Here is a 25,446-nt window from a genome sequence, read left to right on the forward strand (position 1 = left end):
TCTGGCGCCTTCCTTGCTAAAGACAACCGACACGGCAGAACAGTGTTTTGTTGCGTCTTTATTCAGACATGAACAGCCTCGCTCTAATTCTAGGGGTGGGGGGATCGATCCAAATATCGATATTATCGATACCAAGCAAGTATATATATTTATGTATATATATATATATATATATATATATATATATATATATATATATATATATATATACTTGCTTGGTATCGATAATATCGATATTTGGATCGATCCCCCCACCCCTAGAATTAGAGCGAGGCTGTTCATGTCTGAATAAAGACGCAACAAAACACTGTTATATATATATATATATATATATATATATATATATATATATATATTTCACATTGTTCACATCTTTTGGGTAAGGTCTAAAGGTATTTGGTATAAGCATTTTGGTGATGTGGGGTAAGATTAGATGGCTATTGGTTGCCACACGTTATATAGAAAAAGTATGCCTTAAAAATAGAAAATAAATGGTTCCACCGCATTTGGTGTGCTCCCCTTTTAGTTTTAATGAATTAAGTGGTGTGCAAGCCAGCTGACTAAAATCCCCTCATGAAGTGTCTGCACACGTTGGAGGGCTTTCAATGTCAGCCAAGACTCAAAGCTGACACAACCAATATATTCGTCCTCGCACCTAACACAATGCACGATGGGCCTCAAGGACAAAAAAAGGAACCTCATCAGCATCAACTGTCCTCACTTCTCCATTTTCTCTGGCATTGTGGTGGTGACTTGTTTTGTCCAAGTATAAATTTTGTCCAGCGTTAGCGAAATGATAGGTAGTCGTCATGTGGATGACTGCTTCCGTTAAGCCGTGCTCTGCACTGTTACTTGTTTATTTTGGTAGGTTCCAGCTTCCTGTTTTTGTTCCATTATTGTTGGCTTTATCAGACTCTAATGGGATTTGATTTGGATCTTACAAGACTACTGTCATGCCACATCTGTATGCACTAAGATGGAAGATCTTAGCATCCCGCACAAGCCATTAGCTTGTGTCGTGTGTCGTTTTAACTGTTTAGTGTTAGATTTTGTTTGGTGTAAATCAAGATTCTACTTGTATATCAATGTTAAAATATCACTTTAAAAATTACCTGTACAGTTAAAGATTTTATGCTTCCCAGCCACGTGGTGCAGCACACCTAACGATCTTGTGGCACAGTGGTTAGGAGTCACTTGGCTATTGAGCCACTATCTGAATTTAGATCACAGAAATTCTATCAAGGGACGATATTGAGATGATGACACATCATTGACACATGTGTGTGTGTGGCACAATTACTGTTTCAAGTAGGATTATATTAATGACAAATATAAACACTGTTACGCTTCACAACTCGATGCAAAGACGAGTGTGATTAGTATGTCCCAAAACCATCGCCCCCTCAGCCCCACCCCCTTTCTTTTTGTTTGACAGTAAATAGTATATGTACCTTGGTGCCATAAAGATTGGGAAATGCTGCAAACCAACAATACTTTCTAGCACTAAGAAGAGGCCATTTTTGGTTTTTCGAAAGGCCACTGAGTTCAGTGGGTTTAAAGCCCACCCGGGTATGCTTTAAGACTGATGCAGACGTTGACCTGACTTGAGCAAACATCAGAGGGCTCAAAGGAGAAGTGAGGCTCCACAGTGTAGAAAGGCTCTGGTTTCAAGGAGGAAGGACGACATGTGACGATCAGTCATACATCCTGATCATGATGACAACAGTGATTATATTAATCACTGTGACACATCAAACGCAATGATTTTGGAACACATCATCAGGCAAGAACCCGCAGGTTTTGCAAAACAAAGGATGAGCACATCACTCCCAGTGACATCATCTGACTGCAGCATCATGCTTATCAACAGTGCCATTCCAATTGAAATAGTTACTAGGAAAAGATTGCCAATACATTGAATTATAGGTATTAAATGCAAATTAGCCTTGAAGCGCTTTCCTTAAGAGGTCAACCTTTATTTTGTTGTTGTCCCAGAGTGAATGTTTTTATAAATTAATTAGAAAAATGTTTTTGAAGAAACTTTTAACTGAACATTTTCATGCTATTTTTTTTTACATTTTCAAAACTCCTCTATTACAAAAAAGGAAAACAATGAATTTTAAGTCACTATTATTTCTTGATTAAGTTGTCAAATGATAGTTATTTACCTGCCTTCATGAAAAAATGGCACTACAGTGCATGTAAGTCATACATATGCAGCAAAGACAAATTTCCACTCACAACCCTGGCTAAACTTCACTCCTCCCCAACATAAAGAGATATTAGTCTCTCAATCGAGATGTACTACTTCAACATACTTCATCGACACCAGCAAATACTTTTTGAGTAACGGGGCTTTGTCATAAACTTGTGCCATCTCACGTTAGATCTTTATAACGAGCACAAAAAAAAAAAAAAGAAAAAGTTTTTCAGTAAACAGCTGTAGATAGGTTCAACAGAAAACAAACAAATAGCGGGAGTTCACTGTATTTGTAAGGTGTATTGTAAATAAAGTTGCAAAGATTGTGACAATTGTAGCATGAAACATTATTTGATGTGTGATTTCTTGCAAGAAAAGTTGTTTTGAATTAATTTGGAAGCCAACCAACATCACGGATCAGATTATGACCCACTTTGGAGGCTCTATTGTATCCAATTTACTTCTTTTGAATGACTATTGTTTGGCAACACAAAGGAACAGTGACTAGAGCGTGACAAGTTACATTGAGCGAGTTTATTGTGTCCACTTTCTTTCAAAATATCATATGATACATGATGCACATGATTAAATTCAATAACAGCGGCAATGAAGGCACAGAATGGTAATCCTGTTTATTTCTACGACATAGCCAAGAGCTTTTACACGTTTTCCGTCGCCCAAAAATACTTGAGGAAACTGAATATGAATCATACGTATGATAAATTGAGTCCACGCGCCACGTGATCAATTCATTCATCTTTGAGTGAGTGACACCACCATCTCACCAAAGTGAGATGCTTTTTATGACGCCACGTTATGTGCTGGGAACTGTAAATTTCCCAACATATGGATGTAACACATTTGTTCAAGTAAGTCCACCTTTTGTTCAATCGAGCATCACCTGTCAGTGTGGGTATCACTTGTGAAGTCTACTTCTCTCTGATTCGAGGTGTGAGGTCCTGGAGACAGGCCGTGAGTGTGGTCCTGTGCTTTCTGCCTCTCCAATGAGCCCGCACGGCAGCAGCAAAGCGAAGCGAAGAGCCGTATGCGGACAGGTGCGGTGAATAATACAAACATGATGCAGTTGGCTGCTCCCTGCGAAGTGTTGCCAATACCCTGTTGTGGTACCACACAAGACATACACAAAAAAACATTTATGAAAAGTTGAACAATTTTAAACAGTTTCCATTTTCCGGCCGGCGCAGTCTAACTCGCATGGGTAGGATTTTATTTCATTTGGTGTTTTGCTAGACTTTACATGGGTAAAATTGGGCGTAACAGGGTATTGGGCCTTTGTGTGGCGTTGTGAGATGGAAGTACTCTTTTCTCGGCCAATCCTAGTGGCCTCATTTGCATCAAAATCAGGGTGGTCGGAGTCATGGTACGCACGAGTACCACATGCTTGACATTGTGCAAACAGGAATAGACTCGCTGGGATCCGTGGATGACATTGGCAGTTAACTGCAAGATCTCTCCTTGTGGATAATGTAGCCTGTGCTACATTGTGCCTGTGCATGTGACGTGGGTAATTGGAGACCGACTTGCACACCTGATTGTGCGTCCGAGTGTGGACACACACCCCTCCAATAGTGACGGGGGTGCTATTAAAATATTTTTAAGATGCTAATCATTATAACTGATTCAATGAATTGATTTCGACAATGATTTAGAGGCATTGTCCCAAGATGGTGTCATATTTATGAATGAAATACGAGGACGTCCACCATACACATCCGCGGAGCTCCAAATTTGTCTGCCTGTGCCTCGATCAAATACATCAAAATCACATTAGACCATCTGTGCCACGAGTTGGACCTGTTTTTTGAGAGTCTAAAATCTAGTCTAGTTTTTGTCACCAAATTTGCAGATGCACCAGGGGGCGCAGCAGTAACGGCCAGTGAGGCGGAGCACCTTTACCAAATTCACAAACACGCTAAACTAGACCATTGCCCCATCACGAAAATCACGACTCTGTGTGCCGGAACGCCCGTTTTTACACCGAGCGCACGAGCGCCAGTCTACCAAATAGGGGCCTAAAGGTCTACATTTAACATCCACTTGTCACAATCTGGTTCAATTTACTCAGTGTTCAGTGAGCAATGGTTTTCAATAGACTTTACACAGATCTGATCTGCTGAATCGGATCAGCAGACGTTTAGCATTTTATGCCAAATCCGTGATGTCGTAGCCTATTTTGCCAATTTATTTATTATTTAATGACGTCATGTTTTTGCTCTAAGGTCGACAAGTGCAAGCTAACAAATGACAGAGGTCTCATCATTGCTTGACAATCACAGGGCAATAGTGTGCACCAGCAATTCGCGAACTATTTTTCTGGGGTGGTTGTTCAAATAATTCATTTTTGGGCAGATCGCTCAGTTTGCGGTGGGCCTAATATGCTCTGTTTGAACATTAACAGTATGTTTAAACGTAAGGAAATGAAAACTGTACTTAATAATTTCAATTCAAATGTATTGAACAAAAAAAGTTACATTCATTTTTCTTGTAGTTAAATCATTTTGAATCCATTCACTTTTAAAGATAATGAAATGATACTAATCTGATTTTGGATCAAAATTTTATGGCATATTTAGTTTAAATTATTAGTAGAGGGAATTGTAGGGGATGTCAATTTCTCACAGTTTTTTTTAGTTATTTTCAGCAGGGTTCGGTTACCGTACTGTGGAATGACAGCTTCAGTCGCAAACAAAAGAAAATTCTGAACTAATTAATGGAAAGGGAAGTGGGAAATTGTGGCTAGAAGAGAACATGCCAACATGCAACTGAGCAATAAATTGTAGCTGTATGGCAACAGAATTATTGAAACGTCATCTCCACTCCACTCCACTCACATGTAGCACCACCAGTACAGGGTTCTGTCTTGCCGGGGATCCAACCAGCAACAGAATGAAGCGTATTGTGCTCCAAATGCGTAACATGATGAAGATAATAGGGATGAGAGTCAGCTTCATGTCCGCCATGGAGGAGAAGGAGTGCGATGGCGTCCTATTTGCCAAGAGTGGACGGTACTCGGAAAGGGCTGCATGCTGCGTGCAGTATCAAAGGAAGATAACAGGAAATTATTGACTTTTAGAAACTCAGTAACTTGTGTTGTTACGATACCAAAACTCAGACTTCGATATTATACCAGCATAATGTACCCCGATACTGTTACTGAAACGATATCACGGCAAAAACCAAGATCATCAGTAAAAACACTGGAATCCAAAGAGGATAAAACCAGGGAACTAAATGATATTTATCCAATCATTCAAAATAGTCGGTGGTGGAGTATATTAAATGAAATTATTACATACATACAGTATGGTTGGTACGTTTATGCCCCAAACAAAATTATGTAGTTTGGTAGAACATATTGGTGCTTCACAGCATTGTACAATATGTAGCATTTTGCGGATTACATTTTTGTCATCTATATCTACTTCAAGTAATGTTCCTCCACCCTTGCCGTACTGTTTTTGTGTGTCTGGGCCTTGAAAGCTGAATAAAGTATGCCTCAGTTTCCCACAGCCACGGACGTGTATATGCATGGACTAACAATGCTGCTTACTCCCCGTCGGGAAAAGTGAAGCCACTGGCGGCCATCTTACATTGCCACTTGCTCAGCCTGCTTAACCAGAAGAAATTGATTTCCCAAAAATGACACCGCTACTTAATGATTCGTCTGAATCAGGTTGTCAGAACCATGAGCAATGAAATGAAAGCAAAGTCCATTGGGACAAAATTCACTGCACAATGTCAACCTAACCTCTGCCAGTCACAATTCACAATGCTGAGGTGAACTCTGAATGGTTGATGCAAACAGTGAAGTGCATTCTTTGAGAGGCGCTCCTGACTCTATATAGTTAACAGTGTTTTCAGTGAAAATTTGACGCAAGTGGTTAGTAACAGAAGCAATGCAAGATGGCTGCCCTCTGGCTTCGGCCACAAGGGGGCTATTGATAGTCCGTTCATACATACGTCCGTGTCCACAGGATGCTTGTCTGGCTTTCGTTCTTTCCACATACAAATGCAGAACATTATTGACAGGAGTGCCTTATAAACAGCTTGAAGCAAGTACTTAGCCACTTTTTTGGGAGAAATGTTCGTAATCTGCCGAACTGCAACGGTACTAAAAATATGTGGTATCTTTTCATTTTGACGGAAAGCTATCACTTCTTTAGTCCAAGTATACCATTCAACCCTATGAGTAACACTACATTGTTGAGCTACCCCTGGGTTCCTCACCGCTGTGTGGATGTGTCTCTTGATGAGGATGTAGAGGATGGGGAGGATGAGGTAGGCCAAGAATTCCCAAATCTTTCCAGTCAGCAGCATCCACAGGACACGGTCAGGTGTGTGGATTCTGACCCAGCACCAGCCCACTGACACCTCTGACGCAGTGTAGCCAATCTTGTTGAGGCACACGGCTGCAACTGTGATAGCCAGAGGAACCCCCCAGCTAGACAACAAAGAAGCGTTAAAAAGAGAAGCGTTAGAGAATGACATCATCGCTTTAAAAAATGTTTTGCCATTTTTAAATGCTGTGTGGGTTCAATAGCCAATTACATGCAACACCACGTTAAAGACTTTCTGAGCGCCGGGCACCTGGTTCATACATATTGTGTGGTAGTTGTTGTCAGTATGTCAAATATAAACAAAATGTTTCAAAGTTTTGTCTCTAACAGCTAAAAATAAATATTTCCGTGTCAGAATGACAAACTGTTTTTAATAGTACCTTGCCAGGGGCTAGGCTGTATGTGCTGCTCAAACAAGCGGATGAATAGCTCTGTTGTGATACCCCAAATGCAATGGACCGCCTAAGAATTTGTCTCAACAAAGCTCGAATATTCACATGGGGTGAGCATGTGATTGTGATACGCACAATTCTTGACTTATCTTAATTTATACACCAACACGAAGTTGCTTCCTCTCTTTACAGTGTATTTATACACACAGCACATAAATGAAGGTTTACAATTGAAGTACTCACTGTTGCACATCGTATTATTAATGATTAAACATGTGGTTCGCTGTACTCACACGGTGACTGTTAAATTACTTTATAGATTATGATGGTATATTTTTTAAAAGAACATACAATGTGGTGTACAAAATCACACTCTTATGCTATATACTCATCAAATGGTGGTGAAAAGGTTGCAATCCTGCCCAAAACCTGAAAGGAATGTAAGGGTTAGGTCACAGGGGTGTCAAACTCATTTTTGTCGCGGGCCACATGGTATGACAAGTCTGCAAATTAATAAAAGAGCATGTTTCCTCAGAACCAAATGTTAGCATTTTTGCCACCACTGCCTAGCAGCAGTAGATTATGTGTCATTTAAAATTTTATATTATAAAGTCAATAATATGGCAAATTTTCTTAAGAAAACATTTAATTTGAATAACTGATAGCTCTTCTGCCATAATGAAGGTTAAATTTTGGATCATTTGTTTTTTCTTTGGATTACTGTATCCCTCAACGCTTCTGAACTGCACCCCCACCCCAAAAAAATCTGCCATTAAGAATTGATAAAGTTCCATAATTTGATGTCAGATTTTGTTTATGGACGACTGGAGTTTTCTGTTTCAGATTTGATGAACATGATTTGATTGATGGGTAAATAGTAAATACCATGCACATTAGTGCCAAATGGAGAAAGAGTAAGACCACCTCTCGGGATTTATTACTGACGTTAAAATGATTTTTTTTTTTTGCCCTAAGAAAATTGAAATAAGAAAATATAATGGGAAATTAAGTGCAGATATTGCTCGATATTTTAAAAAAAAAAATCTTAATTCCTTGCCTTTGCTCTTCCGTGTGTGAATGCAAATGGAAAGTGTTTCTGTTTTAGATGCATGTTCATGTATTGTTTGTTTTTCTTCATATAAGAATCCCTTTGTCATTTCTTTCATTATAAATGTCTTTTTTTCTTTACATTTTGTAACCACACTTGTATTATCCTCTTTGTTAATAATAATATGAATGGAAAAAGTAGTTTATGTATCCCAAGATTCCTCAGGGCGTCGTAAAGATAAGATAGTAGCGGATTTTGATCTGACCTACCTGATCAAATGGAAGACCAGCACCAAACTGTCAGCAGCCCTCTGACTGGACTGTACTATGAGCACATACAAGTAGACGGCGATGGCCACCGTCCAGAAAAAGGAGCTGGTGTTGGCGAAGGTGGATATCGCTCCTTGAGCGATGCAGTCCGGCGAGTCGGAGTCGAACACTCTCCACACTCCGAAGGCGTACGAGACCGCGGAGAGCCAGTCGGCCACCGAGAGGAAGAGGAGCAGTTTGCGTGGAGTGGTCCTCAAATCCGCCAAACTAATGTAAGTGACGATAATGAGCGACGAGCCCACAAACGACATGGCGCACGAACATAACACTACCACCTGCTCGGACAAGTACACAACTGTCTGGTTGTGTGCTGCCATGTCTTTCTTTCTTTCTTGTTTCCTCTTCACTACACGCGCTGCATAATTGCTAAACACGACACTGTTAACTTTAAGGCGAATGATGGAGCTTTATGTGTCCGCTTTACTTAAAGAAGGCCGCGAAGTTAAGTGCGTTTTAAGTCACCTTCCTTCTTTCCCTCCCACCCACTACCTCTTCCCCTTCTTCCCCTTCCTTCCTCTTGAAGCTGTGGTCAGGTCACAGCAGCCGGTTAGCGGCACACTCGAGGCTATTTTGGGCTGCCGGATTTGAACCCTGGATTTCAAATGGTTATGTAGCAATGTGTAATCCAAAAACTAAATTCTCCAGCAGTATGTGGAAAAACACCAAAGCCCTGTAGTGCCTCCACCGCCCAAGGACAGAAAAATCAAAGGATGAAGACCTCTGTGGCATTCTTCACCTTCATGCTAAAACCAATATGACAGTTTAGATAAACATACTGTTTGTCAGGCAATAATAGAGTGGTGCCTTGATTTTGGAGTTTAATTCATTCAATGACCGCGCTTGCAACTCCAAACACTTGCATCTCAAATCTTTCCCCCATTGAAATGAATAGAAAAATCCAATGTTGTGCTCGTTCTGGTGTGCGCACCTTGGCCACCAGGGGACAGGGAATACAGAAATAGAGACGCACAAAGAAGAGTTTCACAAATTACTCAGTAGCTGTGTCCAAATTCGCAGGCTGGGTCCGAAAATAAGGTACACCTCATCGGCAGAGACGGCCAACCTGGCTGCTTTCAACCTTCCTTGCGTGACTTTTTTTTTTTTTTTTTTTTTGGTTGGGTAAACAATTTTGTCTTACTTGCATCATGTTTGTCAATAACCTTACAATGTGCGTTTGAACAAGAAAAACATCGGATGTGAATTGTTTCTATCATATTTAATTCAGTTCACAGTACACATAATGAATGAGCAATTGACTGTCAACTGGCCAGCCACACTACATGACCACTTGCACCATATGATATCCAATACAAGAGCTGTATCAAATAATCTGTTAACAAAGATAATAATGCTCAATTGTGACACGTATGACACTGAGGTATTGATTTAAAGTGTTAATGGTTGTGGTGTTCTGGTTGCATTTTGCTATGGTGTAAAACTGTATTGCATCCCACTGAGCTGTTCAATACTTTTTTTTTAACACTCATGTAACCAAATGAAGTAACTTTATGATGCAGAACATTATACACTACTCAAATGTACAACCACAGTACTGGACATTTGGTTAAATTAACATTTCTGGGACTGTCAACCATAATGGAGTATAATTAATTTGGTATAGCTGATTTTAACATACAGCTCTTGTATTGGATCTCAGTAGATCTAGCAAGTGAACATAATGTTGAGACTAACTAAGTAAATCATTAAAATGTTTAAATTAAAACGTTGCAACTGAATTAATGCATTTATTATGAAAATTGATTTCAGGCACATCAACACAAGTCATTGTCTAGCCACTTTGGTTTAATGCTGGGAGTTTGTTTTAGCCACCAGATGACAGCAGAGGGCTTTTTACAAACTACAACATGAGGCCTTGGACCAACAGAATCTTGAATTGGGAACTTCTGTTCGTCGTTTGTTTATTTCTACTTTGTCTTCACATGGCAACTAAAACCAGTTGGTCGATACAAGGCAGCATAAAGTTTCCCCCTCCATTTGTCAACGCCGGTGCCGAGGACTTTTATTGCAAAGAATTTCTGCGGCAGTATACTTGCTGATTGCTTCGTTCTCACTCCTCACAACAACCAGCTAAGACACTGCCAGAGAAACACCCACAGCAGCCGTGTACCTGCTCCCGCCAGCTGGTGCTTACTGCCATCGTCCACCTCGAGTGTGGCATCTTGAACCCTCACACTTTTTTTTTAGGTCTGGTGAGCTCTAGAAGAGAAATAGAAGATGATCAGTGTTCCATGTGAAAACAGGCACAATGTAGGTATAGTATTACCTGATTCCAAAAAATTCAATGAGTGCTAAAATGCATCCTTCTGGCTTACGTAACTGATGAGTCTAACTCCACATGGCTGCTCAAAGTGACCAAAGCGTATTCCCAAATAGATTCTTGATTTCCCCCATTTCTCATCTTGCCTGGTGTGCAGGATCACTTTGATTTGCACAAGTTGAGCAACAGCCCCCCGTCCACCCAGCCCCCCGCAAATCCAAGAATAGACTTTGTATCATGACTCATGATTTTGCATCAAAATGCTCCGATTGATTTACCTCCATTCGTAGCGCTGTGTTCGTATTTCTGCTCTACTCGTGTAAAGCAAATTCTTGATTGTAGTCTACAGAAGGGATATCAGTTAAAAGTCTCCTCGCGATCTCTGCAATGCTATTTTTGGCTGTTGGACCATTCTATATGGTCCTCTCCCTGTGGACCCAGCTTGCTGACAGGACAACATGGACACGAGTGAGCACTCTGCGGTCGTCCGCTGTAAGGTCAACTGAGATGAGTGAGGAATGAAAATATGTCTTAAATAATCTTCAGAGTGAGGAAGGCAAATATGTCTTAAATAAGCTTCAAGACTCTGCTATCTATCATATGATGCGTCTCTGGTTGTGTAACTGGAAAGTCATGCCTTGACTGGCGCTCGGACAGTTTTCACCTCATTTTACGTCAGAAAGAATTGCGCAAGGTTTGGTCGTGTACGAGTGAATTGACGCCGACCCGCTGTTAGATGTCCAACACGTCCTCCCGGCACACACTGAGTGTACAGTACAATAACAGAACATCTGCTTAGGGTTGAGGTATTCTTTCAAACAAGACTTCCCGGGACAATAACACCGTCTGCACAGTGAGTGAGCACTGAGCAATAAAACAGCAGTTGGATGTCCAGAACCACGTTAGGGTGGAGAGCTATCAGCTATTAACAGCAAATTAGTATTACAATTAGTGTATATCTAGAAATTAAATAAGACAACAGCTAGCACACGCTCGAAAACAAGAAATGAATCGGTTCGGGCTGATCTCAGCCATGACGAATAAAGCAGACATGGTTACATGAAAATGCAAAATTTTAATGAAAAGAGGCCGAACAATAAATTGTATACGTTCTGACCCTTTTAACTGGAACTATTTATCTTTCACATTTAAATAACCCATTCAGAAATACTTCCATTATGATTTTTACTCTTTTACACTCACCGTTACTTTGAAGGGATTCAATTAATACCATGATATGCATTTCAGGCCAACCCTTGCTAACCATCTGTCTCAGTTTGAAGCAGTTAAGTCTCTCATAAAAATAAAGGAAAAACATATTATATAATATTGCATTTATGTACAGCGGAAAAGTGCATCACAAAAATATAAACATTTTTGGTTAAAAAAATATATATATATTACATTTGCATACACTAAACGTAATTGCATATTTATACATGTAAGCAAGCAACCTTGAAAAAGGACTGCGTCGATCCCACAGGCTCTTAAATGTCCGTGCATTATTACAGTAATACCTTTTAAGGTTTTAATGGTATGATGTAATTTTATGTCATGTTTGTAAATCTTACTGTACATAGTGAATATTGAACCGAAGCTTAATTTGAAGAAATTGTGAATTGAATCAAAATTGCAATACAGTATCTGTCAGAAAAATTGCAATTCAATTTTCGATACTCGCAGCAGGGCTTTTGGCACGATCCCTACGGGGAAGATTGTACTAAATATGTTGTAATTAGACTTCAGTGAGAAATCATGAGAAAAGTCGGAACGGATATCGCAAATCCGCAAACATGCTGGACGTTTGCGAGACATGCTGCGCTGTAACAATGTTTTTTATGTACTGTACTAGTGTGTGACTTTTCATAGAAAGGCTCCAAGATCCATATTTAGTACTGCACCGCTTAACTCGTTCAGCCTATGCCCGCTGACTCAGCGGAGTGGCAGTCTACACTCTGGATTGGTCACCAGTCAATAGCCGGGCAATTGTGACGGGAGCATCGAGTGGGACATGATCCTACGGCAGCTACATGGAAGTAAGCTGTTTGACCCACTACACTACCAGGAGTCCTGTTATCATCTATTCAGATACACTCTCTTACCTAATGATGGTGATTGTAGACGCAAAGTAATTGACTAGTCATTCTATTCTTAACTCTCTTTAGCCTTTGACATATGATGGAAATTTTTCACGATTTGCACAAGATGACTTTAAATTTGACTTCAGATAAGCAGAGCGCTGATCCAACACAGCCCATCGTTAATCAGACCACAGATTTTGGATCCCATGAAACAAATAGCACTTTAAGCCCCGAACCCCTTGGTACTGCATATAACCTACATTCATGTCAGCTGTGAAACAAGTTCATTCTTAATATTGTTTTGCTATTAGTCTAGCGGCTATTCGGTGGAAAAACCATATTCAGACAGCATTACGTTTGTACAAAATGAAAACTGGACAAAAATCTTGGGGGGGAAATTAACCCCTCTAAAGTCACATAAAAAGTTGGAGGTCTAATTGTCATCGGGAGTGACAGCATTTCACCTAAGAACTCAGTAAAACTAAACAGAATTCAGTTTGGGCCAGCAGAAAAAAAAAATTAACCCTGGAATGGATTATTTGTTTTGCCCTAATTTCATGGGGAAAATTGTTCTAGAATCGAAATAAATCCCATAATATGATTGTGTTCTATTGTAACTAGAAATTGGAATTAGAAGTCTTTCCCTTGATATTTTTTTTACCTCAGTAAATTGACCCATATATACAGTACAAAGGCCTACCAGGGCTTCAACTACTTATTCGATTCGACGTGCTCCGAATCGACATTTAAAGCTTGAAATCAATTTCAATGCTAATCACATTTTTGTCATCTGTTCTTTCATTCTGCCAATTTATCGAGTACTTTCCAATTGCCTCTCAGCTGCTGTTGCTAGACTATCTTAAGAGCAGCAAATTGTCCGGCAAACAAGGCAACAATCTTTTTCTGTCCGCACAGGTCTGTGAAGATTGCCGATGAGCACAGCGATTAGCCTCGCTAGCTAGTCTTATCACCGCTAGTCTTAAAGGATTCATACCAGTTGGGGCTGGTGGCAAAGTCTCAGGGCGGTGGCACGAAATGAAGCCCCATCTTCATCACCAAAGTGTTATGTCCAGTAATGCACGACTAACGTGAACTTTATCCATCAAATAACACACACCAATATCACGACACTGACCTCAGTGTTGACTGTTGTAAAACATATAGCACTACGGGATAAAGCAGAATGATATACGCGTGTGGAAATATTTTATCAAAAATAAGAGTAGTAGCATGGCAAAGTATGTAAAAGTTAAATAGACACAAACAGTAAGAACATTTTTTTGCTCGGCCATGATATCTTGTCTTACGACATGCTATGCTACGAATGTTAAAGAGAAAAAACATGCGCATGACTCCCACACTACATTTAGCGTAATGGGTGAGTTGTTACTTTAATCATGTTTTTTCTTTTTTTCTCTGCTGGTCCATCCAAGTATGTCCTTGTGTGAAACTGATTTGCGGCGCAAAAAAGGTTGGCGACTGGCCAACTGTACTGAAAAACTTTCAATGACGTCATTGATTAATCAACTTCGACTCCACTTTCATCTCATTAGCGTCGACTACAAAAACTCTCTAGTTGTTCAACCCCTAGTATGCACAGTATATACTGTAACTGGTACCCAGTTCATTCTGAAGTGATAGTGTTTCAGAATTAATTTATGATAATTAACAAAGTTTTCATTTACTTATTGTAGTAATGCAAACAGGCCATTTTGAGTGAACATACATACAGGGGGAAAATGTCAGAAATGTGTAGGTATTGTAATAATACCTACATATTGTAAAAGTGAGGTCTTACGGGACATCCAAGGCCTGTTGATATTTTGCGCTCAACAGCTTCATTTGTCTATAAGCAAAAAGTGGTAAATAATCATGGTATCTTGAGGGTCATTATGCCGTAGACCACAGGTGTCAAACTCAAGGCCCGGCGGCCAGATCTGGCCCGTGACATCATTTTATGTGGCCCGAGAAGGCAAATCATGTGTCGACTTCCTGTTTCTTTCAAATTCAGGACTGCTTTGAGTCACAACTGACTTTTAACAACCTTGAGACATGAGACACTGCAAGATTTTTGTTACCAATCCCCCCTTTTAAATAAATTCAAAAATTGTTGAAAAAAAAAAAACATTTTACTGGTCTTTGATTTCAAAAAGTAGTTAATCCAGTTATCCATCAATTTCTTGTGTATATGTGATGATATAAGGCGATCATACATTTATATGGGTTCAGAGTCAACGGCCCTCCAAGGGAAACCGTAAGTACGATGTGGCCCGCGACAAAATTGAGTCTGACACTCTTGCCGTAGCCCCTCTTTATTTTATTTGTGGAGACTGCTACCATGTCATAAAAAGAAAGCCCACTCGTGTCTGTGTGACATTTAAGTAATGCTCTGTGCCGCAACTCAGTGCTTATAGTCACAGTAACCATCCGTGGAACTTCAGATTTCCCTTTCAAACACGCATAAACAATGACAAGCCATAATATTATATTCACCGACAGATGAATTAAGTAAAACAGATTGTGTCATTACATTGGCACCAGTTGGCACCAAGCAGCGAATTAAATTTTTGTCCTTGAAAGCAGGAAGTATGTATTGGACATTGGACCCACAACAATTATTGGATTATTCTGACTGAGACCAGATTTAGACACGTTCAACACCTTAATCTGACTGAAAGAATCAAATTCAAATAGTTGAGCTAACGTACCTTTTAGTTGTTGTGGTGAGAAGTTGAACTATCGAAGCATGTACGCAGGGAAGACAATTTCCAAATTCGAGAGGGATGCAATATCTGCCGTTGTACAGTTCACTTTCAATAGATACCAGAATTTCAAATGGATAATGTTCATTGTCATTTGTAAAAGGAGTGGAAAAACATAAATGTACAGACCTCACCTTAGTAGCAGTTCAAAAACGGCTACTTTTATTTTAAAAGCCAACTGGGAAAAAAAAAAAAAAGAGAAAAAAAAACGGTACAAAGGGAGTATAACGCCATCTATAGTAGCGGAGGAGGCAAACAATTTGCCTTCCGTACCAGTGATGAGGAAAAGATCTGGCACACATGGGTTGTCTCATTGCTTTTATGGCAGTGCTTCTCAATTATTTTCTGTTATGCGCCCCCGTAGGAAGAAGAAAATATTTCATGACCACCGACTCTCCGCCGCGACTATAAATAATATGATTTAGTCTCCAAAATAGTTATAAGTACCTCTGCAAAACATTGTATCCTTATAAACATTAAAGAATACAATAAGAAATATAAATCTGAATAACTTTGTTAACATCACGTATACTCCCTGCGCACATTCTGACAGTGAGAGCGCCACTGCAACCTACTGTAGTAGATGTGCAATTACACTTTATTCTAGTATGGCCAAAAAAAAAAAAAAAAAAGGCAAATTCCTTGGGGTCAACCCCCGACATAACCCCCACCATCACCTCTGGGATGTATATTTCATTCACACATTTCACCGGTGCAGTGGGACAACGCATTCACCCGATTTAATGTCTTACTCAAGCTATATAGCGTGAGCTAAAACGTGCATGTAAACCTAGTGATTGATGTCCTCGGAAGTAGTCAAGGTTATGCCATGTAGTCTGATCCCACAGAAGATTTCACCGCAGTACACGCATTTCCTGAAAAAGTCAATGGTCTGCTCCTGATTAAGGTGTCGGAATACACAGTGCACTGCAGATTACTGCATATGCACTCAAAGTGCAATACGCCGACCTCCACCTCTCAAAGTCGCTACAATGACTACGGACCAACAGAACAAGGAGCTTTGCTCGGGGAGACAGTGCACGGGTGCACAGACAGTGTGATGCTTTCGACAATGTTCTGCTTGTGACTTGTATGATTAACGTGGTTCTTGCTTTTCCTATGGGCTACCTACTGAAACATACCAAATACTTGGCACTTTGCCATTATCTTCAAGCTAATCCCTACACTGTATGTTACTTGGTTGTTCCATTCTTGGCTAACAACAGTCATGCTCCCTCATCCGATCCCATTCCACAAATCTAATCACCTTATGGCTAACAATGACATCGCTATTTACTGCAGTGCCATGTTCTTGTACAATACTGCACACGATTCACGCAGCTTATCCTGCCATGAGGCTTCTAGAGTGCATTTATTTCTCTTGACTCTGTGAATCCTTGGTTATGGCCTTCGTCACACTCTCTTTTTTTTGTACGTGAAGGCAGTCTTTATTGGAAGTAAGTTGGTTTCACTTGTATTTATTTACTCGTATCACATTCTGTTAAAGTACGGGGGCTCACAACCGCGTTTCTACCACTAGAGAGCGCTGTTGTGTCTTTCTACCCTTAAAGCCTGGAGAGCATATACGTCATTTTCTATTTATTATTTAATTCTCAGTCTCTTACCAATGAAATGCATCAGAATATACACGTGACGGTGTCGTAAGCCCGCGGAGGATGTTCGGGAATTCTTTTGAGACATAATGGCGGGCGCCGCGGTCGCGGGAGCTCTTAAATGACAAACGGCAGTGGTATAGACGACGCGATTGTGGACTTTAAACTAGTCGAACCAGTCGAACATGATCTATGGTTCAGATATATGTTTGTAGACAATGTTAGTAGCAATGAATATTGACGTCTTTGTAGCAGAAAAGAGGATGGTAATTATCACCCAATTTAAAAAAAATTAAAAGTAGTGCTTCTAATGCACTGATACTTTATTTTTACCTCTTCGTTTGAAACAGTCAAGAATAATAAACTCTAAGGTTCTCAAATTATTTTGGAATTATGTTTCTGTCTGCTACAGGGGCTGAGATATTAATCATTTTGGAGGTGTTGAATTTCTGGGTAAACTTCAGGTTTTCAAGAGTAATCCCATTGAGCCAGGCGCTTTAGGCCTTAATGGGTTAATTATTGATTGCCATATTCACAGTGTGCTAGCCCTGAACTGCAGAAGTTGTTGGGTTAACCATTTTTTTACTTCAGAAATAGGACTAGCGCACACTGAATATAATCAGTAAACACCTGCCATTTTGTTCGGAAATATTGACCGTCTGACCTCACATCCTATCATCTGTTCTGATTTCTGTCAATGATGTAATAGTAAGCACAAATTAGAATTCAATTTTGAAATACGGCACTTTGGTTGTCTGCTAGTTACAGTGATACAAGTGGAACACATCAGTCAACATTGAAACAAAGCTATACACAGAGTTGGGCATTTTACCAAAAATTCCCGGTCCGTTTATCGCCTTCCCCCTGCACCCGGGTACCCTTCCGCCGTCCATTTATCGGCCTTTTTGTCCGTCCGGAACAAATAGTAATAGCCTATAGGCCGGTCTGCCTATCATTTTAAACGGGCTTCCGTTTGCGTTTCCGTCTACCAACTTTGACCACCTTCCACTACCCCCGCCCCCGCTGAGCGATATTTGAAACGAAAGACTCACTGTGGCATGCAACCCTCACCGCGGCCGTACTACATCTCCTTTTAGGACCCAGAAGCCTCGACCGCGGCCAACGGGAAAAGGAAACCTTGCCGAGGCCATTGAAGCCTCACCGTGAAAATATATGATAGATGATGACAGACAGAAAAAATGGGCTTCCGACTACACTTAATCCGTTAAATTTTCGAAGATTCCCGTCTATCGTTTATTGCCAGCAAATGGGCGTCTGTGAAGTATAATCCTGCTGAGGCCCAGGCATGCATATCGTCGCGTACCGTGAAAAACACTTGTCATTTTTAATATATATATATTTTTTTACATTTATGTGAATGGGGTTTCCGTGTTACAGACATCCCATTAATGTGACTTTTTAATTTTTTTTTATTTACAAAATTGGACATACGTGTTTTTTACAGGACATTGACGATATGTTTATTTTAAAAATGTCATAGTCGTGTATCTTCCAAATGTTACAGCAGTGACAAATCTTATGAACCGATGAGCGACCAGTACTGATTTATGTCACCATATGGTACGGGCTCAGCATCCTAGAAATCGTCTTGTACTAGAAATTGTACCCGCTTATCGAAATTGTTAATGTCAAATAGAACCATGACAAAAGGTGCGTGAACATCAAGTAACCTGGAGATGTTTCCATGGTGTCATTTTAGCGTCATGACGCTGATGCTTTCGCAACGCTAACAGCACCACAGGTCAAGATTCCTATGCAGCGATCAACTTACATGTACTTTGCTGAAGCGAAAGAGAGGACTTTAAGCGTCCCGTTTCCCAAGTCTTCCCAAGAGTTTCACTTGTGCGTTTTACTCCTTTCAGCAGTCACATTTAACCCCCGGGCATTGACAGGAGAGCTGGAACATAATATAAGACACTCACCCAAGGCAGTAAAGCAGCTCCTCAGTCAACGTTTGGTACCAGCCAGTCATCCGTCGGTGTTCTGCAGGCTTTGACCAAAAGTCACTTATGTCTCTCTGTCTCTGCTGCACTTGGCCACTGCAACAAGTCAAGGCATGTTCCTGCACAGCAGCCGGCAGGGGTGCACAGACTGCTCCCTAGACCAGAAGGGGAGGAGCAGAGCAGTGAGGGGAGGGTAGTCCAAAAGGCCCAGCATGACTCAGCCTGCTTGAGTTGGCCTGCATGCAAAGTTTGAACCTTTTTGTCGCTGCACAGGATATTGAGATGATTGCTAGCTTTTTTTTCATGTCTGAACAACAAGATGTGATTTGTTACAGAAAGCCAACATCAAGAGCTTTGGACAGGCCATAAAACAGAATTCCCGTTTGCCTGTGGGCAGTGACCTTTTTGTGTTTTTTATTTAACCAGCTAGAATAAAACACTTTCTGATGCTATCATTTAATTGTAAAAGTATTGTAAATATATACAACAAAGCCCAAATAATTCAGACGCAGTTCAAATGTGGCAAAATGATTTCTGTTGAATGGGTATCTTTTACTTGGAAATAACACACGAAAGTGTCAAAAAACTAAGGTGTTGAGATATTCATGAAAAACATGTTGTTTGCCTAATAGCATAACTGTCTAAATCATTTTTTAACTTATTGTCACATAATCAATAAATACTAACGTTATTTGATTGCTATATTGAAAAAGAGAAAAAGAAAAAAGTGTTTTGTCTTTTGTGTAGATGCTCAGCCATCCAGCTCACCGTAATGAATTGAAGCAACTGGACTCCTGCTTAATTTGTCGTTTTTATTGATGTACTTGCTTTTCAAAAACATTAAAAAGTTACTTAGGCAATTATGCTATTAGGCCAATTTTCTTGTTGTTTTTGAAGATTATTCTTGTTTTTAGACTTTTTAGACCATTTTGTGAAAAGGAAATATTTTGCACCATTTACAACAATGAATTGCCTCTACTGAGAGAGAATCAATTAAGATTCTGAACTTTTTTGTTCCAAATTAAAAAAAAATATATGTTGTAATAAATATCTCTTAGCATAATATCTTACAATCCTGTGCTTCTTTCTTGTCATTTTAAGATAAAACCAAATCAACCAGTAAATGTACACGCTTATACTTTTTGCACTTTAACGAAACTATGGACCTTACTGTATATTTGAAAGCCTTTTTTTTAGTGCATGCAACCATAATTTAGTAAGTCAAACTGAAATTGACATCGCACGCCCACTATAAGGGAGTAAAACTATGCAAGTTATACTTGATTAAATTACAAATTTAATGTTACTGTTTTTTTAATTAAAGTTGCGTGTCTTGCGATGAGTGACCTATAAAATGTTAATTTGGTCAGTGTATTATAACTTATTTGCATTCCTAATAGCCACATTACTCTTTATCATACCGCTAAATGAATAGTCCATTAAAGCTATAATGAGGCAGTATACTAATTCATTATATAGCATCCTAAAATACAGGTGTTTCAGACAAGGCCCATGATTACAATTAGAGCTTACTCAATGACAGATATGGATTATACGGATGTGTCCAAATGTGCCTCGCATGCCTTTTTTTTTTTTTCCTACTGACACACAAAGCCTCGATCAGATGTGCAGATTCATCAGCGTCCGTGAGGGCTAATTATGCAGTGCCGCTCCGCTGCTTGCGTACAATCCCCCCCCCCCCCCCCCCCCATCCTCGGAGGAAGGGTGAAGCCGGTTCATCACTGCTGTAGTGGAAGTTGATCACTAGGCAGATTCCAGTTGCAGCGGCAAGAACCAGCTCAGCAAAACTCACCTGCTACAATATGCTCAGCCTGGCTGCCTGAGCATCCTGGAAGAGGCCAAGTGCACGTTTCTCTCCACTGCATCAGGCAGCAGACTGATGATGACCTTATCACTTGGAGAGCCAAGTCACTGATCTTGTGCCCAGAAAGCACTTTTAGCACTGCACTGTGGTTTGTCTTTTCCATGTTGACGGCAAATGGAAATGGTGCTGAAAAAAAGGATGCATTTGTCCACTGCTTTTTTATTGAAGTCAGTGATACTGCAAAGCACTGCACTGGCAAAATTCTGACTTCTTTCGCACAGTTGCTCCAAAATGTACGCAAGCGTGGGCTGTTTGCACTTGGGTAAAACATGGACAAGCATGACGGGAAATCTTTCTTGCTATTGTTATTATTTATTTATTGTATTTGATGGGACATTGCGGGGGTGGGTAGGGGGGGGGGGGGGGCAAGGAGAGAGGAACCCAGCAAGTTCAAAGCTTGCTGCATTGATTACATCATCGCAACTGGAGTGCTGGAATGGGACAATGCACCATCCCAAGGTGGGGGGGTGTATAATTGTGTATGTGTGTAGCTCTTGTCTACAAACTCAGGCAAGGTCCCATTTACAGCGAGGTAGTCTACCTGCAGTGTGTGCGTGTGTGGGTGCGTGTGTGTGTGTGTGTGTGTGTGTGTCAGCACTGCAGGAAGTCAGCTGATGCTGTAGGGCATTGCAGGATTGCTGCACTGCTGCTCTCTTCCTCACTCAGGCAAATTGCTCAAGGAGGAGGATGGTGATGATGAGTGCATGTGCTGCATACTTTTTTCAGAAGGGGTGGGGTGGAGGGGGTGAATGGAGGAGAATTGTAGGGCTGCAAAGCATGCCGGTAAGTCGCTGTGCTGGGCTACTGTACCTCTGAGAGAAACTAGAAAGTAGAGATGGAAGGAAAAGAGAAAGGGGGAGGGGGTGCAAGGAATATCAGGTGAGTGCGGCAGATTTCCTTTGCAGCCGTCTCTGTTGGAAGTATGAGCAGGGGAAACTGCAGATGTTCCTAGATGATGTCAGGCACCGGATGTGGTGTTGAGCCATCTTTTTTGGTCTTTTTTTTTTTAAATAATACTAAAGTTAGCTTTTTTTTTTTTTTTGGCCTACCCCATCCTCACTCATGTCATCCTGCTGCAGTAAGGAAACATCTCTCCGGAGGAGTGTACGTTTCACACAGAACTGCCTGACGGCTCTTTCCAAGGTCTTAGCACAGTTACCTGATATGAACTCGGAGCACAGTCGACCGTCATACTGAGCTGACAGGACTCACTCAGAAAAAAGAGCTGCATGTTGCAAGTTTGGCTTCTCAAGGACTGTCATACGTGAATGACAATTCAGGGTTTCTTGGAGAACGACTTGTATAGTGTGAATTTGAAGACTAGACACTTTTTTTAAATTTCTATAGTCAAACCCAATCCCAAAAACATGATTACTCCTGCCGGCAAGCATAATGTGATCAGTCTTTAAAGAAAAGTAGTTGTAGCGCTAAACTTCATGACTGCACCACAGCTCCCCTGTCCCACGCAGGATGCTGTAGCCTCACTCTCTCACCGGCCTTTTGAGCACTCATGCATCCCTTTTAGCAGCTCAAACTGTCAAATCTATACCTTCAAAAAGTAGAAAACACAGATTGTTCTCTCTTAAAAGTCCCAACTCTCTGGGTTAGCTTTTAAGAGCTCCTTATTTCAAAGGGGGGGCTGTTTCAGCAGGCACGCTGGCTGCTATTTCAAGCCGGTACCGTGCGTTATACACGGACGAGAGAACAGACGAGCCCGGCTGGCTGGCGAGCCATCTGGCCGACTACAGCCTGGTGGTGCAGAGGAGGCGGAAAGTGATGCGATGATAAGGCATGCACATACTCAGAGCAACTGCTGCAACTGCATGGCCGGTTTCGAAAGTGTATGACGGACGAGGGGGTGCAAGTATACGGCATATGAGAGGAATCAAATGTGTACCTGTAGACGAGTGTCGGGCCGCATCGGCAGCGACGGTGCAGGAAAACTTCGGCCAGCCTCTTGGTGTGATGATGTGCCCTCATGGTGCTGCAAAGTTGACTGCAGCATTACCTCCTGAACAAAATGACATTGTTTGCACTCTCTCTCTTTCCCTCCTCCTCCTCCTGCGAGCACCCCACTCCCTTCCCTCCCTCCCTCCCTCCCTCCCTCCCTCTCCTCTGCACGCTTGCTGGCAGCCTAAAGTGCAGAGCTCAGCAGTGTTCTCCTACTGCCGCAGCAGATCCTGCATGAGCTCTGCGTATCCAAGCGGGATGAGACTTTTAAAGGGGACCGCAACCTCCAGGGTCAACCTCCTCTCTCTCTCTCTCTCGCTCTCTCACTCTCTCTCTCCTCTTGGTCCTCCTTTGCAAGCCCCTTTGGCGCTCTTCGTCACTCGGCAAAAACCTCTGTGAATGATACTCACAGGCCTTCTTCCATCCCATAAAAGCGAGTGAACTCAAACCGCACCACATAGAGTATCACCTGTGATGTGCACGGGAATCTTTCGTATCCTTGAAAGCTTTAATTTGAAAGCAAAAATTCAACGACAGTGGAATCTCCCTCGTCAAATGTCTAAAAATACAATTTGAAATGTATCCAACATTACAGAGAAAATATGCGGGGTTTTTTGGGGGGAGAGGGGCACTCTCCCCTTGAGCTCACTCCACAGGTTTTCAATGGGGTTGAGGTCTGGGGGCTGAGACGGCCATGGGAGGAGCTAGATTCTGTGCCCATGGCAACAATTTTCAGTATGAGAGTATGCTTCTGTAATTAAAATGGAATTAATTTTAAGACTTTTAACACATCTTAACCAGGGAGGGCAATAATTATGGAGGGTGCTGTATATTTTGAACAAGTTCAGATAATGGATGGATGGAATAACTATATTTATAAATCCATATGCAGCTGTGTGCTAGAAAGCAAAGTGTGGTGAGTATCTGTTACGGAAATGCAGTGGGTCCTTGGGGCGATCAATCGTTGTCAACACACTGCACTTCATTCATTGATGCCTGTTTCTTCTCTTTTTGGCTAACTATCTGCTTCCTTCTTGACAATCATGCCATGTTTTTGTGGCTCAGTAAAAAAAATAATTATGATACAGTATTTTATGTAGAGCCTCAAAACCCAATACAGTGTCGCAGTTTGTCCTTTGCAGCACTTCAGTAACTGCACCGTGCTTAATCTCTCAGTGTGCGGTGAACAGTTGCCAGCTGTAATTTTCTCACACTGGTCCACTTCAGTGGTGTTCGGTCACATTGTTCAGTGTGTGGCAGATTTAAAATGTACGTTTTTGGAATGAACCCGGAGAAATCCCACACAAGTGCATGGGGAATATGCTACACTTCACCCAGGATTGGTGGCCAGCCCTCACCCTAACCACAGGACACACATACGTATAGCGACAGACAACCATTCACGCTAACAATTTTCACTGAGCGGGAACTGAACTCATGCTGCTTGCAGCAAAATCAGGTGCATGGAAAAACGTCCAAGTGTATTTTGAGTTTTCTTTGGATCATTCTTTTTGCGCTACTGCCACAGAAGTGAAAGAAGGCCATCGTACTGGAAATGGAGGTACCCCTCTATCTAGACCAGTGTGTTTCAAACTTTTTTGAGTCAACGCACATTTATTTCATTGGAAAAATCCCGCGGCACACCACCAGCTGAGAAAGCTGAGAAAAAAAAAGCTTATTTTAACAATATAAGTGTTCTATTGTTTATATAAGCATTTTTTTTCACATTGAAGAATGACATTATCTTATAACGTATTGAATAGGAATTAGATAAACACAAAGAAAAAAGTATTTTATAATGTTTGAAAAACACTGGTCTAGACTACTCAGTACAATTTGGCTAACTTCAATAATGATGCTTTTGCATTGGCATGAGTCGGTACCTAGATATTTTTCTTGTGTTTATGGAATGTAATGTCAGCTTACTTTGTTGTCTTTCATCTCTGGTCACTGCTGTGTTCTAAGATCCAGCTTTTTATTTTTTTTTCTTCGTTCCTCCTCTTAAAGCGGAAGTCAACCCAAACCTATTTTTTTGAAGAATATGTTCCCACCAGGCCCACGAGTTGAAACACGGCATTCTGATTAATTTTGTGTTTGTGGAATATAAATTAAGCAGTAAAATGCACTCGTTTTTAGCCATCTCTGGGGGCGGCCATTTTGTCTTCTGTCGACTGAAAATGACATCACAACTGCTCACAACGACCAATCACGGCTGACCTGTTCTCTGAATCTGAGCCGTGATTGGTCCTTGTGAGCAGTTGTGATGTCATTTTCAGTCGACAGAAGACAAAATGGCCGCCCCCAGAGATGGCTCAAAACGAGTGGATTAACACTTATTCCACAAACGCAATATTTATCAGAATGCCCTGTTTCAACTAGTGGGCTTGCATAGAACATATTCTTGAAAAAAATATGTTTGCGTTGACTTCCGCTTTAAATAAAATATAATGTATAAATTAAAATGAAGCCACACGCCAAGAAGATCCTATTTGTCCTTGATTATTTTAAGCCTGTTTCATTCCAACTGATGTGTTCAGTGTGGCTTGATTTTTATTTATTTATTTATTTTAGGTTTCTGCAATACTA

General features: G+C 40.9%; 1 protein-coding gene and 1 long non-coding RNA gene across 2 annotated transcripts; both read right to left on the bottom strand.

Annotated features, from left to right (window-relative positions):
- Nucleotides 1-2,813: 2,813 nt before the first annotated feature.
- On the bottom strand, nucleotides 2,814-8,803 carry gpr157 (G protein-coupled receptor 157). Its single transcript, XM_086048834.1, has 4 exons — nucleotides 8,268-8,803; nucleotides 6,449-6,662; nucleotides 5,053-5,247; nucleotides 2,814-3,316 (listed from the first exon to the last, which is right to left on the bottom strand). The coding sequence occupies exons 1-4, from the start codon at nucleotides 8,642-8,644 to the stop codon at nucleotides 3,098-3,100; spliced, it is 1,005 nt and encodes a 334-aa protein (XP_085904960.1). The 5' UTR covers nucleotides 8,645-8,803; the 3' UTR covers nucleotides 2,814-3,097.
- A 725-nt stretch (nucleotides 8,804-9,528) lies between these two features.
- On the bottom strand, nucleotides 9,529-22,956 carry LOC147152589 (uncharacterized). Its single transcript, XR_015089245.1, has 3 exons — nucleotides 22,808-22,956; nucleotides 19,005-19,180; nucleotides 9,529-10,544 (listed from the first exon to the last, which is right to left on the bottom strand). It is a non-coding gene; the product is annotated as an uncharacterized LOC147152589 (long non-coding RNA).
- Nucleotides 22,957-25,446: the final 2,490 nt, after the last annotated feature.

The sequence above is a fragment of the Filicampus tigris genome, chromosome 1 (assembly GCF_054856515.1).
Source record: "Filicampus tigris isolate MCC_2025a chromosome 1, RoL_Ftig_1.0, whole genome shotgun sequence".
Taxonomy (NCBI): Eukaryota; Metazoa; Chordata; class Actinopteri; order Syngnathiformes; family Syngnathidae; genus Filicampus; species Filicampus tigris.